The sequence below is a fragment of the Pan paniscus genome, chromosome 10, assembly GCF_029289425.2.
Source record: "Pan paniscus chromosome 10, NHGRI_mPanPan1-v2.0_pri, whole genome shotgun sequence".
In the NCBI taxonomy this organism is placed as follows: domain Eukaryota; kingdom Metazoa; phylum Chordata; class Mammalia; order Primates; family Hominidae; genus Pan; species Pan paniscus.
Window position 1 is genome coordinate 101,615,026 of NC_073259.2, and position 17,338 is coordinate 101,632,363.

Below are 17,338 nucleotides of genomic sequence, written 5' to 3' on the forward strand. Positions count from 1 at the left end.
TTAGCTGGGAAATGCCCCCCTCCCCGACTCATCTGCTTATCATCTGCATAGAATTATGTACTCAAAAGCAGGAAAATTATTGAGAAAACCGTTGGTCCCCGGCTGCAGACCCCAAGGTTGGGAGCTGGTTCCCGTTTCCTCCCAGAGCCGGCAGGGGGGGCACCAGGCAAGGTTTGCAAGACGCGCCTCCCTCCCACCCCTCCCCCTTCCTCTCCCAACTTCCCATAGCCGCGGCCTCAACTAAAAGTGGCCATTGACCTTTTAAGCTTTCGAGCAGTGATGCAATAGAATAGTATTTCAAAGAAAAATGCTTATCGAAATTTTGGATCCGGTTTTCCCGTGATTGTTAAGGGTTTCTTTTAAAAAGTAGGTCACATTTCAAGTAGGTCATATTTCGGGGGCGGGTGCGCAGACAAGGAGATGAGTTTCCACTAAGGCCAGGGGGCCTCCAACGGGGTTGGAGGTGAGAATCCCAGGTAGGGTAGAGGTGCCGAGATCCTTCCGAATCCCAGCCCTGGGGCGTCAGCCCTGCAGGGAATGGCAGAGACGCTCTCCGGACTGAGGGAACCGAGGCCAGTCACCCAGCCCCTTCCGGGCGCGCAGGTAAGGGCGCCCCCTTAGCAGCCGGCGCAGGTGACCCGGGCGGGCCGCCGGGTCTACCGGAGACGTTGGAGCAGAGGGGAGGAGGAAGGGAGGAGCCAGGTGGGTGCGGGTGACAGGGAGCCGGAGCGCCAGGGGGAGGGGACTAAGGACGGCCGGCGCCGCTTAAGGAGGCGCTGCTCTCCCGCTCGCTGCCTTCCAGGACCTGATCAAGGGGACCGCCTCCGGTCCCCGGCCGTGGGCACCGGGACGAGCACGGCGTCCCCACGCCATCAATGTGTCTTAGAGCCGGAGAGTCTGGTTTCCGAGGACCCACAGTCGCTCCTGCACGCCCACCCCCCGCAAATGTGCGGCCAGGAGGGTCGCATCGAGGGGGCGCCGCCGGGATGTTTAGAGGAACCCACCCCCGTGGCAGGCCAAGGGCCAAGGATCGCTATCCTTCCCTGAACCCAGGCCCTCAGCTGGCCCGGGTAGGGGGCAGGCTCCGGCCGCCGAAACGGGGTTGGCTGTGGCCGGTGGCCGGGGACATCTCTAGCTTGCGCCCGAGCACCCCGGGGTGTGGGGCCAGAGGCAGGCCGACCCCGGCGTGCACACCGCCCGCTCTGCACCCGAGCGCTCTCACCCGGTCTTCCCTGAAGCCTGTGTATTGCGACCGAGCCTCTTTAAAGCAGTAGCGGGGCCCGCGGTCACGTGAGGCCGATTCCTGGAAAGTTCCTGGAAAGCCGCCTCCGCAGCAGCCGGGCGGGGCGCGAGCGGAGCGCTGACTGGGGAGGGAGGCGGGGAGCAAGGGAGGCGCGTCGGTCTGGGAAGTCGCGCGCACTCGCTGCTCCTGGGACCGACGTTTAACTCCTGCCAAGTCTCGTCGCAGCCGCCGCGGCTGGCGGGCCTTGGGCTTCCCCTGAAGCATGAGCCCTCTCGCCCGCAGCCACCCTCACCGCGTGGCCCGCGGACAGTGCGCGCCGGGGTCCCGGTGCACAGCCTCAGGATACCCCGTGCCCGCAGCTCGGGCGCCCGCGGCAGGTACCGGTAGGGGGGGAAGCCCGAAGGCTCCGCCCCGAGGAGAGTTGCCGGGGAGGGCGGCGAGGCGCGGCCGCGTGCGCCGGGGAGCGGCGGACGGCCTGGGCTTCCGCAGCTCGGAGCGCCGGGGAAGAGAGAGTCCGAACCGCGGCTCTGTCCCGCGGCCTGGCGTTGCTGCCTGCTTTCTCCAGCCCCTTCTCGGCGTCTGGAAGTGTCTGGAGTTTCTTTTTTTTATTTCCCCTAAACTGCCATTCAAATTAATAATCCTCCTAATAACCTGATCTCCCGCTTCTCCCCACCGGCCTGCCTCCCGCCCTCGCTCCTTCCTCCCTCCCTCCCTCTCTCCTTCCCACCTCCCTCCCTCTCTCCTTCCCACCTCCAGGGTCGCAGCCGGAGGGAAACCAGGCAGCAGTCCGAGGGTGGAGGTGTCCCAGCCCGTAGGGGGCGTCGCCGCGCGGTGGGGGATGGGGTCGAGGCAATGATCCTCAAGGCTTTTGTGTGCCCTCTGCGCACGGACCTCCGGCCGCCGCCTCCGAGCGCGGGGCTGGTTGCATCCCCGGGCATCTCGTTCCCAAATTAAACGTTAACGGGGGAAACAAGGGCAGACGCCCCTCCTCTCCCGGGCCCCTCCCGCCTCCCCTTTCCCCCCCACCCCCCCCGCCCCATGTCCGCTGAGGAGGCTGCCTGGTGCGGAGGCGGCGGCGGCGGCCGCGGCCGAGGTCGAGGTAAGAGTGCGGCGTTGGTGGTTTGCACTTTCCGCAGCGCTCGCGACCGCCCGCTCGGCCCCGGCCTCGCCTCGGGGCCCCGGCCTCGCCTCGGAGCCCCGCGAGGGCTGCGCGCTCGGGCCGATTCCTCGACAGCGCCCGCGGCGGCGAGAACCACCGCAGCCATCCTGGTCCGGGAGCGACCGCCGCGGCACCCCCAACCCCGCCAGAGCGGGCACCAGGAAGCGGGGGGAGGGGAGCGAGGAGCCTCCCGGGCGGAGATGCGGCAGCTCCCGCACCTCCGCACCCCGGGTTGGTGCCTCGGGGCCCCGCAGCGCTTTAGGGCGGAGAACCAAGTTTGTGTGGGTGCTTCTTCCTGGGGGCCCTCGGGCTGCGCCAGGTGTGAGACCAGAATGCCAATTTGGGGAATCTCTCCTGTTCTTTCCTTTTTAATTTTTTCTACTTGTCCTTGACAAGGGCCTATTCCCACTGGATCTGCAGGTGACTATTTGCTCTTCCTAGGTCGCCAGTCTTTGATTTCAGCTAGTGACCCTGGGCGGGAAGACACCCTGTTCACCCTCATCCTGACCTCCGCCCCCCACCTCTTCAGCCAACTTTATCTTGGATCTCTGCTCTCTTTATCTTTTCTCTAGAGCTGGGCCAGGGCGCTAACTGGAAGCTTGGGGTTAAATGGTGCAGGAACGTAGAGGCGGAGGAGTCCCTGGGATTTTCCACGTCTATTTCCCCACCCCCACCCCAGCCGCAGGGGTCCAGTTTGGACTGACCCAACCTCCCGCTTTCTCTTTGTAGGCGATCAGTGGGTGACCGCGGCTGCGAGGGACTTTGTCATCCGTCCTCCAGGATCTGGGGAGAAAGAGCCCCATCCCTTCTCTCTCTGCCACCATTTCGGACACCCCGCAGGGACTCGTTTTGGGATTCGCACTGACTTCAAGGAAGGACGCGAACCCTTCTCTGACCCCAGCTCGGGCGGCCACCTGTCTTTGCCGCGGTGACCCTTCTCTCATGACCCTGCGGTGCCTTCAGCCCTCCAGGAATGGCGGGGAAGGGACGCGGAGCCAGTGGGGGACCGCGGGGTCGGCGGAGGAGCCATCCCCGGAGGCGGCGCGTCTGGCGAAGGCCCTGCGGGAGCTCGGTCAGACAGGTAGGGAGCCGATCGGCCGCGACGCGTGCGGGAGGGGGCGCCTCCCCAAGGACGCAGCTAGGAAGCGGGGTCGAGGTGGGAAGCAAAGAATAAGATGGAAATACGTCCCTTGCTTCCAAGGGACCGCGGAGAGCACGCTCGCAGGGTCCTGGGTCCTTGGGAATGCGTAAGGAAAGTGGTTCTCCAGGGACTCAGGCCTGGCGGAGCGCAGAGCGCGGGAAGGGCTTCTTGGAAATAGCTTCTTAGCACGCTGGAAGATTTACTGTTTTCCGCAGCTGCTCAGGGTTAGGCGCCCGGGCTCGAACCCCGGCCGGGGAAAGCGTCGGGCGCCTCCCTTTGCACGGGGTGCAATCAGCAAGTCGGTGCCACGGGCCCCGCAGGCCCAGCAGCATCTGGCTCCCGGGCGGAGCTGCGGCTGCAGCCCAGGATCTTGGCGGCCAAGTTCAGGGACTGACACTGCCGCGAGGGCGGCTGCCCGGGCGTCGAGAGTAGGCTGCGAAGCCCCCGCCGAGCGCGGCTTCCATGGTCGGCGCGCCCAGGGTACTGCCGCTTTCAAGTACAGTCAGGCAATTCGCGCGGCACGCTGTCTCTAGGCATCTGAAAAAAGAAAAAAAGTAAAGTATCTGGCAAATCATTCTGGCTTTCCAAATCCGTATCCTAAAAGCTTACAGTTGTGGCACAGTTGAAATTTTGGTAGCAACAGGGGGAGGGAGAGGGAAAAGTTCTCTCGCTTGCGATTCCGGTCTTTCCGTGTGGGCCACGGGCTTTCCCTCCTGGGGAGGCACCGGCAGATTGCAAGTATCCCGGTAATTGTGGGGGTGGGGGGAGCACAAATGTTCAGACTTCTTAAATACGGACGGTCTTTGAGCCTTCTTAGAAAGCAGGGTGGGCCGGGGAGATGGTGCAGGCAGATGAAATCAAGAATGCAGGGGAGACGGATGGTTGTGATTGGGTTTGGATTAGGGCAAAGTTCAAAAGAGTTTAGGGAAGATTGTAAACTTGAAGTAGTAATTATCACTTGGGAATTCCCATTTCTTAGTGACTGGTAAGGTAGTCATAAAGCAGCGAACAGAAGCTATTGTACTAGAGCTGTGCTTTTACAACAAGTACATAGCAGTGCTTTCTACATAGAAGGCTGTTCATAGCAGGCTTTGCAGATTCTTTTTTTTTTTTTTTGGTGGGGGGCACACCAACCATCCAAAAAAGTTGCTTCTGTTTTTACTGTAGTTCAATTACAGGAGTTGGGTTTTCCACTTTTTAAAGGGCATGGCTTTTATTTCTAACTTCTGATTTTTTTCTAATTTACCTAAATCTTTATTTTACTTAAATAATGTTAAAAGTGTCATGCTTCATCAGCCAGTGTGTCATGCTGCAGATGTTCTTTTGGTTCATTAGAAGAAAATCTTAAGAAGAGCTTCAGAAAGTTAATTTTTTAAAAAAGAAAGAAAACTGGCTCGCCGTTTGTGTTCATAAAATGGACCCAAATTTTTATTAAATTCCTACTGAAAGTATTTGTGGTGGCCCTGGTAAACTTTCGCTCACACACCACCTTTTTTTTTTTCTTTTTTAGAGCTAAAAAAATTATTGCCAATTACTTGCTCTGTTCTAAGAATTCTTATAATAACTGTTTTACCCTCTTTTCTTTTTCTTTTTGAACAAAAACCCCAGGATGGTACTGGGGAAGTATGACTGTTAATGAAGCCAAAGAGAAATTAAAAGAGGCACCAGAAGGAACTTTCTTGATTAGAGATAGCTCGCATTCAGACTACCTACTAACAATATCTGTTAAAACATCAGCTGGACCAACTAATCTTCGAATCGAATACCAAGACGGAAAATTCAGATTGGACTCTATCATATGTGTCAAATCCAAGCTTAAACAATTTGACAGTGTGGTTCATCTGATCGACTACTATGTTCAGATGTGCAAGGATAAGCGGACAGGTCCAGAAGCCCCCCGGAACGGCACTGTTCACCTTTATCTGACCAAACCGCTCTACACGTCAGCACCATCTCTGCAGCATCTCTGTAGGCTCACCATTAACAAATGTACCGGTGCCATCTGGGGACTGCCTTTACCAACAAGACTAAAAGATTACTTGGAAGAATATAAATTCCAGGTATAAATGTTTCTCTTTTTTTAAACATGTCTCACATAGAGTATCTCCGAATGCAGCTATGTAAAAGAGAACCAAAACTTGAGTGCTCTGGATAACTATATGGAATGCTTTCTAAGAACAGCTGAAGCTAATCTAATTTAAATGCTTGAAGAGGTAGCTAGGTGTTTAAAGTTCCTCCAGATACTTTTACCTGAGTGATGCTTCCCTTCCTAAGGCTGACCAAGACCTGTTGATCCTTTTAGATTAAAAATAAAATGTCGCATGTAAAGGCTGAAGGCGCGTTTTATCAGAATGCCTTGCCTTCTTCGGTTCTTTTCCATTATGTCAAAGGTCCAGGCTCCAGTAGGAGAGAAAGAACTCCTCATAGGAATACTGAAGAAGTGGGAAGGAACCAAGCTGACACAGGCCTCACTGCAATTTGATATGCCTGCTGATCAGAGTCTCTTGGGCATTTTATATTTTGCATTCTGATGTACCTAGGAGTTTTGTTAAACAGATGATGTATGTGAGTATTTATCCCATTTTATGCAATTAACCAAATCAACCAAAAAAAGTGACCATGAAGTCCTGTATTTGTCTTTTTACTACATGTATGAACTCTCATGTGAATGAGTACTGTAGTAATCCATTTTATGGGAGCCTTATTTCAGAAATATTTCAAACTGGTGCAAATGGAAAAGACTTTCTCTTTTCCTTTAAGGCTAAAGACAAGAATATCATGCTATACAGGTGCAACTCAATCCCCGTTAATAAAAACCAATGTAGGTATAGGCATTCTACCCTTTGAAATAGCTGTGTCCCAACCTGTTGCCATTGATTTTTTGGAAATGGCTTTAGAAATATCCAAGTTGTCCTTGAATTGTCTAACCATGGACATAAACAGTTGTCTCCCTTCTACTGTGTAGAATACTTTGACTTAATTTTCTTCCAGATACAGGGGGATACCTGCCTGTTTTTCAAAGTGTTTATTTACTGCTGTTACTATTTGATTAGAATGTATTAAATAAAAAAAACCTGATTTCTACAAGTTGCACTTATTGAGTTCTAGAGAACGTACACTTTCATGGCAATAGAGGATTGCCATAAAAACTTATGTCAAGTGAAATAAGCCAATTATTCAACAAGAGGTAGAACATTACTTGCCATTCTGTAAAGTTATGGGCTGTACCTGCCCCCTTTGCAATTTAGAAAGCATGGTTTAGAAACTGCAGGAATTGCCAAGTGGCCGGGTCTTTTATAATTTGAATAGGCATAACACTGATGTCCTCTGTGTTTCCAAAAACATGGTTTAGAAACTACAAACATTATGACATGGCCAGTCTTTTACAAGTTGAGTAGGCATAATACTAAAGAAAAATGCAAAGTTTTATGGCCACTTATTTTTTGCTATGTTAGTCTGCATAACTGTTATAAATGTACCATCTTTTCTAGAGTCCAGACATTATTCATTTTATGGCTGTAAAATTTTCCTGCATAGCTACAATCCTATGGTGTGTCACCATAAAGGTGGACCCTGTGTGAATGAGAAAATTCAGTTATAAATTGTAATAAAACCTGCTTACTGCATATCTTACCTTATTTTCATGAAGAAGTTGAAAAATGGTTTTGTGCCTGGCAGGAAACATACTATGTATATCCAAACAGCAGAGCCAAACACAAAAGACTGCTAGGTGTGCCTCAGAAAGAGTTTATTTGTGGCCTAAAACTTCAAGAAAAGCTAGACATTTGGGGTCGGATCTATGATGGGGCCATAACCGTTTGATGAGGATGCTTAGAATCTGTGCTTCATTCACCGTTTTTCTCCCACTGACAACACCTGTTTAGTGTTGGATGTTTGATTTTTCTGGCAAAACTTCTATATGATCAGTGCCAAGGGGCTTTGTGGAATTTCTTTAAAGGTCTTTTGCATTTCTATTGTCACTGTTTTGAACACTCTATTTCTCAGTTACTGGGAGTGGGGAGGCAGTTGTGAGGCATGAGTACCTGTGAAATTGGAAAAAGTTCTGAGTTACTGCTCGCAAGTGACTAATTATGAGAAGGCTGGAGGATAGCACAAACATCTCTGGAGTGTGCCATGAAACCTATTGCCTTATATTTCAATCTTCCATATTGCAAGTAAGTTGATAAACATCAGGAGGCAATTATTTTTGGTTTTGTTTTGTTTTTTTACGATAACTGACATCATTTATTTATTGAGTTTATTGTGAACCAGGTTCTCACTCAGCACTTGTATTATCTCATTTAATTTTCCCAAGAACGAAATGAGCAAAGTACAATGATGATAGGAGGTTCCCCTCCTGATTTGTGAGTCAAGAGGCATTCCAGGAATATCCTAGCTCTTTTTTTTTTTTTTTCCTGGGAGAGGAATTGGGAAGAGCAAATTGCTGCTGAAAATTTCTACATTGATCCAGACAAACAAGTTAGAGCAGGCTGAAAAAGAACCCTTGGTGTTTTTACTGCTGTTCAACCAGATCAACTGGAAAAGTATGGATACCTTAATTAGCACTGTGCTCTGTGGGATTCTGGTCAGCCTGGCCCAGTGGTTTTTTTCCCCTGAACACACCTGAAAGGGGAGCTCATAATGACTGCTGTGCAGGTGGGTGGGGAGGGGGCTTCCTATTTGATTTAGTGGCTGATCAATGCCAGTTACCAATTATTGGTGCCCCAATTATACATGGTGGAAAAAAAGTACACTTGTCTAAATTATCCTCACCAAAGCCTGGAAAAATATCCAGTGTTTTCTCCCAATGTAGGGCAATTTAGGGCATTTGTGAGGATATTTATTATTGTTGTTGTTGAAGAATATGGTATACAAGACTTATATATCCCCAAACTCTGAAAATATTTTGACCTCAGTTTCTGTTCTGGGCAGAGATGAGGCAGTGCAGTTTTTCATGACCATTACAGTGAGCAGTGGTGATTGCTTTTTAGGGACTTGGAGATTTTTTGGAACTTTGGGTAGTGGAGAAAAAGGCAGTTCAGCTTATGAGATGAGAGGTCTTTTTTGGTGTGTCAGTAAGAAAGTCTTGACTTCATAATAATTATGTAATCCAAATAGGTAACAGAATGGGACAGTTGTTTGGGAGTGTTTATTTTCTTGGGAAGGATTTTCTCTGCTTTTAGAAAATTGTACCCTGTTAGGAGGGTAGGAGACAGAGACGTCATCTTCGTCAAATAATCCAAAGGATGGAATGTCCTGAGACCAGGCTGTGCCCTTCTCAGTTGTGAGTTTAGGCACGGGGTAGGTGGGGTTTGAGTGGCTGTGGTTATGTCTAACAGCTGGGCTGAAGTCTCCGTCTTTAAGTGGTCCTTTCTATCCTTTAGAGCAAAACAATGTTCTTGTAGGCCTTTCATTTACTTAAGAGGTCTTCTGTATTCTCCTTTCCCAGTTTTTTTTAACTTCTTAGAATTTTAAAGCTTGAAACCACTTTTTAGATCACATATTATGGATTTTATGGAAGACTTTCAGATCCAGAGGGGCTGGGAGAGTTGCATGCTCACACACACACACACACACACACAGGCACACAACCCAGCCAATCAATGACAGAGTCAGGATTCAAACGCAGATATTTTAGTTTTAGGATTACTATTTGTAAAAGTTGCACGCTCCTACCCTTTGATAAAATTGCCGAGACTCTTCTTTGCTTTCCTGCAAGCCCTACAGTTCTCTTAACATCACATATTTCTTCCGCTGGGATTCAGAAGCCAGGCCTGTGGAATACCCTGTGGGATAATTACAGTTCTTGGCCTCCTCTACCCGATTCTGAAAAATCTGCCTCTGCTGGATTTCATGATGTCTTGATCCACATTAGTTTTTTGTTAATTTTAACTCCTTAACATTTCTAATCTGTTTGCTGTTTTAAAATCCAAAACCTCCCATCCATGCTGTTTGATGATCTCATTTCTACCTCCACCAGATGTGATACACACCCAGCCACAATGCCCGGGCGACTGCCCACCCTCCCATCCTTACCAGCAGGACCCATTCTTGCTTTTGCCCATTCATGGGCATAAGGGATAGTTAATTCCTGCCTTACTTTCTCCCTTTCCTATCATAAAGTTGCCCTCTTGCCTTAATCTAACACAGCCTTTCTGGCCGCATGATACTCCAGGGAAAGAGGATAATTATACTCTCCTTGAGTTGGGTAATTGAATGATTTGGACTACCTTAAGATTAAATCTCTTTGTATCTCTTTTTGGTTCCATTCAGGTTGTGAAGCAAGTAGCCAGCCCCAGATGCCACACTTTTGTTATGGGCATTTTTTTTTTTTTAATCTACTTATTTTTTAAATATGGCAGGCTTCTTTTTCAGTGTTAAGTTAAACTTCATTTGCACGGAATAAAAATGCCCTCCATTCCTTTGCTTCTGCTGCTGTATGTCTATAAGTAAGAATGATTCTGTGAGAGTTTTGTTTCATTTCTTCATAGGCGTGGTTCTTATATTCTCATCTTCACATATTTTTGATTTTTATAACTTTTCCTCTGCGTGGCTTGAGTTCAGGTGACTTTATTACTAAGGTAATAAAGGTAACAACTATTGTTAGAGTGGCCTCTAAAAGTCCTGGAGTCCCCAGTGTCTGAAGTCATGGAGCAGAGCTGGCTTTTCCTATCTACCCCTTCCTGAGCTTTGTCAGCAAAGGAGGCTGGATCAGCTAAGTGTGCCACAGAGAATAGGACTTACTTCAATAAACATGTATTTGTAAAGATAAAACTAACTGCTTTTACAGACAACTCTCACTTTGACCCACATCCTTAACTTATAGGCATTCTGACTTGCCCTAGATCAGAAGTGCATTTTGTGATGTATTATTCACGTGGCTTTGCCTCTCTTAGAGAAAGGCTTGCCAGAGTCCTAGTGAGAGAAAAGGAAATATCGCCAGCTGCCTTCTCCTGTCTCAGCATAAATGCCACCCAAGGAGCCCCCTTGCCATGGTGGGGTGAGACTTTTTCGCCAGTTAAACCATCACACAACTTCATAAAATTTTCCTACATCTCCCCAGTTTCCAGTTTCCTACAGTGTTAAAGATAAAAACTTGTTTGTTTGTTTGTTTGTTTGTTTTTGCTAAGCTTTTTTTCCCTTCTGTTAGTTTGGTATCCTTTTTCCTGTTTAGTGTTTGGTCCAGAATGCTGCTGTGATCTTTAACATTCAGAAAAAATCCATGTTAGCCAGGCACGGTGGCTCATGCCTGTAATCCCAGCACTTTGGGAGGCCAAGGTGGACGGATCACTTGAGGTCAGGAGTTCGAGCCAGCCTGGCCAACATGGCGAAACCACATCTCTACTAAAAATACAAAAATTAGCCAGGTGTGGTGGCGCACACCTATAGTCCCAGCTACTTGGGAGGCTGAGGCAGGAGAATTGCTTGAACCTGGGATGCAGAGGTTGCTGTGAGCGGCAATCTTACCACTGCACTCCAGCCTGGGCAACAGAGTGAGACTGTCTCAAAAAAAAAAAAAAAAAAAAAGAAAAGGAAAAGAAAAAGAGGCCATGTTATTTCTACCCAGAGAAAGTTGTTTGACTTCCCATTTTAACATTCCCCCTTGCCATCTTGATGAACTTGACCCATCTTAGGTTTCCAGCATAGCTTGTTTCTCTTCATTTTTATTTCTAGGTTGTGGCCATCAATTCTGTATTTGGTCAGAAAGTGTCTTTGTATTTTGCATATTGGATTAGAGCATCTGCTCTTAATTATCTGTAGGAATAAGAGGCAGAGAGACTGGGGAATAGTAGAAGCCCATAAACACATCTAGCCAATAGTTTCAACTTCCTCCCCATTCTATCTCCTTTGCTAGAACCACTGACAGAAAAATCAGCTGCTTCTCTGTTCTCTCATTTTATTTTCCTTGTCCATCATGTGATAGGGATGTTAATATGCAACAAACTGGCTAAAAAAATATCAAGAGAGAAAAGTAAGGGAGATGGAGCATCAGTAGTGTGTGGAGGCTCCTGAGAGTCAATTACTAAAAACTGAGAGATTTTGTGAGCTCAATCATTATGCATAAATTATTGATAGATTGAATCAGCCATGGTGGGAGTATTACACCACAGAAATAGGCAGATGCTATAAATTAAGACTCTCCGCCACCAGATAGCTGATTTAACAACATAGCACTGATCTAGGTATTATGTCCTCCTCAATAATTGAGACCTCATTAGGGTAAGATCAGTTTATTTGTAGCCTCTTTTATACCAAGCCCAGTGCTTAGAGCAGAATAGGAGTGAACAATTCAAGGAATGATTTTTTTTTTTAGTGTGTGTCAATCTTATATTGGGTTACATTGTCTTCTACTATGGATCAGGCCATCTCCTGATTCTGTGTCTTTTTCTAGTTACTCTGGGGTATCTGTAGCTACCTTTTCAATTTCTTAGTAGGAAGGTGTTAGGCAATCTCAACATCATGTGATCATTGTTTACAACGACTCAGCTCTAATAGATCAGGGCCTCTTTTTTCCTTCTAGCTTCGTTCATTTATCTCATTAGTTTTCTCTTTTTTTTCCTTCCTCCCTCCCTTCTCACCTGCTTTCTCCCTCCTTCTCTCCTTTCTGCCAACGTTTATTGAATGTCTACTGTATTACTCAACAGTAGGAAGTGTTCTTTCGTTGAGGGAGCTCTTACAGACTATGAGAAAGGATGGAGAGGATGGAGACTAACATTTATTAAACAGTCTAATATATCCCATACCCTGCTTAGCCATTGCATTTCATCTTCACAACAACCTGATGAGGTATGTATGACCCTCATTTATTCCAAATGAAACAGAAACTTAGGTCAAATATCCTGCCCAGTCAAGTAGGGAAGTCATGAATCAAACCCAGGTTCTGCATCTCAGGATACCATGTTGTATAGGAGCTGTAATTACATGAATAACTTACTGTAAAATGCACTGTTAAAGGCAGCGTAGTTACTTTGCGGACAGGGTGCCATTGACCTGCTTTGAGGGTTTATGAAGACAAGCCCCCAGAGGAAGGTATCTTGTGTCTGAGTGTTAATAGGCTGGAAGGAGTCCTCAGACCTGCTGAGTGGGGAAGATCTTTTGGCTGAAAGGTTGAAGAAGAGGGTAGAGATGAGGCTTCTGGGAAGTGCTGTCTGAGGGTGACTTGGGGCAGATCTTGCAGGCCTGGCTGAAAACCTTGGAATTTATCCTGAGGGCAGTAGGGAGCAGATGTCAGCTTTTTAAATGGAGGGGAAAACAACAGAACTAAGTTTGTGTTTTATATCATCCCTCTGGAGGTCCTTTGGAAAAATGGCTTGGAACAAAGCAAGGGTGGAGTGAGGGAGACCGGTTAGGTGTTAGGTAGGAGGGAGGTAGTCCTTGTGAGAAGATTGGAGAGAGAGTCAGAGGTTGACTCTTTCCTTCCTTGGCTGCAGGCTCAGATTTGCCCTGGAGTATGGGGCTTTGAGTCACACAGATTGCACGCTTCCCTTTGAGGAGCGGCTTCCACTTTGGGCAAGTTGGGGTAACTGGCACAGATTCTATTCTCAGGAAAGCAAGAGGTCGCGGTGCAGCAGGCACAACCCTGAACTAGGAATTGGAAAACTTGGGGTCCACTCTGGTTCTCTGACCTTGGGCCAAACATTGAATCTCTGTTATCTGTAAATTGAAGAGCCTGGAGCCTTCAGGATTTTTGGTCCCTTCCAAGAAGGTCCCCATCTGCCCAGATGTGATAGTACATTGGGGTGGGAGTGCTCAGAGGAGAGGCGGGCTCCACCTATCAGTGGAGTCTCAGTTTCTACGTAGATTGTAGTATAGATTTTACCTCTATGCCATAATATATTCTCATTTATTTTGAAAATATACTTCCTTCTTAACTCTGGGGTTTTTTTTTTTTTTCACAGCCAGCTGTTTTTTATCCTGGTTAGAAGAATTTTGTGTTTTCTTTTAGCTATGGATCTTTGAACATTACCCTATCATTGAAGAGATTTGACTTGGGTTTTTAGTTGTTGGTTGTCATGGAGAAACAGGAATCTGGTGTATGCCAGCCATCATCATCATCATCATAACCCTTTGGATGAATTTTCATTATCAAGGGATCTGGAGGGCTGTCTTCGCTCTGCTCCCCAGCTAACAAACAGATGTGTTCCCAGAAGATGATGGGCATAGGGTGTGTTTTTGCAAGTCATTTTTCCCATTTATGTAGATTATTCTTATTTCCAATTGATCCTCAATAGATAAGAGTGCCATTGAGCTTTATTTTCATCTGTCAAGCAATTAAGAAAAAAGTAAAGGAAACAAAAAAGCTATAATATACTAAGGAAATTCTTAGATTCTTTGGTAAAATTAAAAGAATCTTGGTGCATGAATGATCCGGCCCCAATCTATCCATCTTGCACATTTGGGTTTTCCTGGATCTCTCTTAAAGTGGGGCACATCTCTGGTCTTGATAGTCAAGGAGGAGGGTTGGGGTAATCAGATGTCTCAAGCAGAGGTGCATCATTGAGCCTGGGTAATGGCTCAAAGTCTCCCAGATATCCAGTTTGAAGCTGCGTTGGGCAGGCCATGGGATTTATTACGTCCAAGGCGTGACAGGCAACCATTCTATAACAGACCAACTCTTGGGCTTCCAGAAGACTGAAAAAAGCTAGAACATTTACTAATGCCAGGTGTTGCATTTGACACTTTACAAGTATGACCTCACTGAAAGTTCCCAACAAACATCTGAAGTAGATTCTGCTTTTATCACCACTTCAGAGACAAGGAGATTGACACTTACACAGATTAAATGATTTAATAGTGTTGAAAGACAAAATCACAACAAATTCTCTTAAAGATCTTAATTACCTTTATTTGCAATTCCAGAATTGGGTAACACTTCATTCCATAAAATAGAGTAAGTGTTCCAATGAGCTAAGCAGAAGAGGTTGGTTTTACAGCCAGAGAGGAGTAGAAGAAAGCAAAAAACAGAACCCAGAGTGGATTGGTCCTTTCAAAGTTAAGTTCCTTGTAAGGTGGGGACAGGGAGACAGAACAATAGAAAAGTAACTGATTGGTTAACATCAGGTTACTCCAGGTTACTTTTTTGTAAGGATTACAGTAGAGGGAACTTAATTATCATGCTGATTGAAACTAGCCTGCTTGGGAAATTAGGCTGTTACCTCTCTCCCGATTTCTCAGGGGGTCAGATAACAACCTAGTTTCAGTTTGGTAAAAACCTCAGCTTGAGTGACTCCATTTTGATTAGATTAGATTTTTGGGGTCTAGTGCAAGACCTTAGTCCAAAACAATGACTTTCTATAATTTTTATTTAACAGGAGGGAAACTTGAGATTTGAATTCAAGCCATTCTGACTCAAAAGCCATGATTTTCTCACTCTTTTATTCATTTTCTCAATAAGCTTACAAATGCTTTTAACCTCTGATGCCTGCAGCCAGCATGTACCTCAATATTGTCTGCTAGTCACATGTAGGTAATATTTCATCATGTGGTTAATACTAAGAGGGCTATGACCTCTTAATAATGATGCATCTTAATAATGATGCTATTATTGGGACTTTGATTTCATAAGTAATGCAAGATCTGCCTAAATCCTAATTATCCAGCTTGGAAGAGTCCCTGACATCTGAATTTACACCTTTTCTTCCCTTCTTTTTTTTTGAGACGGAGTTTCGCTTTTGTTGCCTAGGCTGGAGTGCAATGGCATGATCTCAGCTCACTGCAACCTCTGCCTCCCAGGTTCAAGTGATTCTCTCGCCTCAGCCTCCCGAGTAGCTGGGATTACAGGTGCCTGCCACCATGCCCAACTAATTTTTGTATTTTTTGTAGAGACAGGGTTTCACCATGTTGGCCAGGCTAGTCTCAAACTCCTGACCTCAGGTGATTCACCTGCCTCGGCCTCCCAAAGTGCTGGGATTACAGGCATGAGCCACCACGCCTGGCCATTCCTCCCTTCTTTTAATCTCCTTTAGGTGTCTATCCAGTGCAACCATATACCACAAGCTCTTCCCTATCACTCCTTTCCTTTCTCTGGAGGTAAATTTTATAAATGATGTGTCCATCATAATAGCCATTTTATGTTGCAGAACAAACAACCCCAAACTCTCGGTGGCTTAAAACAATAAAGATTTCTACATCTATACACATTTGTCATAATCACCAGGGAGGCTCTTTTAGCCACTCAGAACCAGGCTGATGAAGCAGCTGCAGCACCTCCTCAAACAGCTGGTCTGAGGTGCTGAGCTGATGGGCAAGGAGAATCAGAGGATCTCTTAGTGGTGTTTAAATGCCCTGTCACTTCTGCTCCTGACAGATTGGCCAGAACTCTGTAAAATAGTGCCACCCAACCATAAGGGGGCCAGGAAGCACAGTTCTCCCCTGTGCCAAGGAGGAGAGAAACAGAAATGTTTGGTGAGCGGCATGGTGTAACCACCACATATACCATGCCATATATATCCTGCTTCCTTCTTTTTTTCTGCCTAGCTTGGCAAATGTGACTTCACGTAAACTTTATAGAACATGTATAGCCTCTTTAATTCCATTTCTCTTTCGCCTTTGTCTTCCAAAAGTTTTTCAGGTACTGCAAAACAGTGTCTCTCCTTCGTGTAAGCCAAAAGGAAAGAACTCAAGCCTTGAAGTGAAATATACATAATTCATCCCTCAGTATCTTCAGGGATTGATCCCAGGACTCCCGCCCCTGCCCCCCCAAAAGCCCTGCCAAGGATACCAAAATCTGAAGATGCTTAAATCTCTTATATGAAATGGTATAGTATTTGCATATAACCTGCATACACCCTCACATATACCTTAAATCATCTCTAAATTAATAATACCTAATACATGTAAATACTATGTAAATAGTTGTTATACTATATTTTAAAGGTTTGTATTATTTATTAGTATTGTATTGTTATTTTTTATTGCTTTTTTTCCCCTCCCCCAAATATTTTCGTTCTGTGGTTGGTTGGATCCGTGGATGGGAAACCCACGGGTACAGAGGACTGACCATATTAAAGAGCTAGGGCTACTAACCTCAAAAAGTTTCTGAATGACCAGAAGTTCTTCTGATCTTCACAAACATCTCTTGGGCTTCCTCACTTGCTAAAATTAAACCTGTCTTTTCTCCAGTGTCAATATTCAAGATAAATAAATTATGTTCACATTCACTCCTATTGTTTACTGTTTTGCTTAATTGGCTATATTTCAATAATATTAAATGGTATTATTTTCTACCAGTTTTTAATCAGACTTGAAGCTTTTCAGGCACATTAGAGAGTAAATGGACTTTTGTGTGATAAATTGGGTACCTAATCACCAATTTTAATTTACTTCTGAGGAAAATTCTATTGTAAATTCCAGACAACTGGTTTGCAAACCCTGCTTTAGAATGCAACCTCTTTCTAGGATGAGGCCTTTTTCTGTAGCAAATTTCTGTATAACGAAAATACCAGAATAAATGCTGTGTTTTAATGGACAGTTATGCTCTACTACATTCATGGATCACTATCTCTGAAAAAATTAGAATATGAAAAATGTACTTAATTTACAACTCTACTGAACACAATTCAGTTTTTTCCTTCATTCAGTTTTTTTTCATTTCAGTTTTTCTACTCTAACCCAGATTGAAACTTTGCATTATCTTTAACTTCTCTGTCTTTATATTTATTTCCTTCATTTATTTAGTTATTCATTTTTTCAATCATTCATTCACTCACTCATTCAGTAAATATTTACTGAGCATCTACTTGTAGTCATGAAGCAAGGTTCTGAGGAATGTTAAAAAACACAGTCCCTGGCCGGG

General features: G+C 46.0%; 1 protein-coding gene across 2 annotated transcripts; it reads left to right on the forward strand.

The window, feature by feature from the left end:
- Positions 1-273: 273 nt before the first annotated feature.
- SOCS2 (suppressor of cytokine signaling 2) lies at positions 274-17,006 on the forward strand. Of its 2 annotated transcripts, XM_055095988.2 has the most exons (4): positions 2,658-2,822; positions 3,132-3,483; positions 5,152-5,603; positions 16,107-17,006. In XM_055095988.2, the coding sequence occupies exons 2-4, from the start codon at positions 3,345-3,347 to the stop codon at positions 16,176-16,178; spliced, it is 663 nt and encodes a 220-aa protein (XP_054951963.1). In that variant the 5' UTR covers positions 2,658-2,822; positions 3,132-3,344; the 3' UTR covers positions 16,179-17,006. The 2 variants fall into 2 exon arrangements, with proteins under 2 accessions (XP_008968226.1, XP_054951963.1); XM_008969978.4 differs by lacking the exons at positions 2,658-2,822; positions 16,107-17,006 and adding an exon at positions 274-603 and having other exon boundaries at positions 5,152-6,625.
- The last annotated feature ends 332 nt before the right edge of the window (positions 17,007-17,338 follow it).

Bases quoted from the DNA above. Each gene is read 5' to 3' on its own strand.
- SOCS2 (XM_055095988.2), top strand. From the start codon at position 3,345: ATGACCCTGCGGTGCCTTCAGCCCTCCAGGAATGGCGGGGAAGGGACG. The intron at 3,484-5,151 runs GTAGGGAGCCGA...CAAAAACCCCAG, and splicing joins GCGGGAGCTCGGTCAGACAG to GATGGTACTGGGGAAGTATG. The intron at 5,604-16,106 runs GTATAAATGTTT...GTCTTCCAAAAG, and splicing joins TGGAAGAATATAAATTCCAG to TTTTTCAGGTACTGCAAAAC.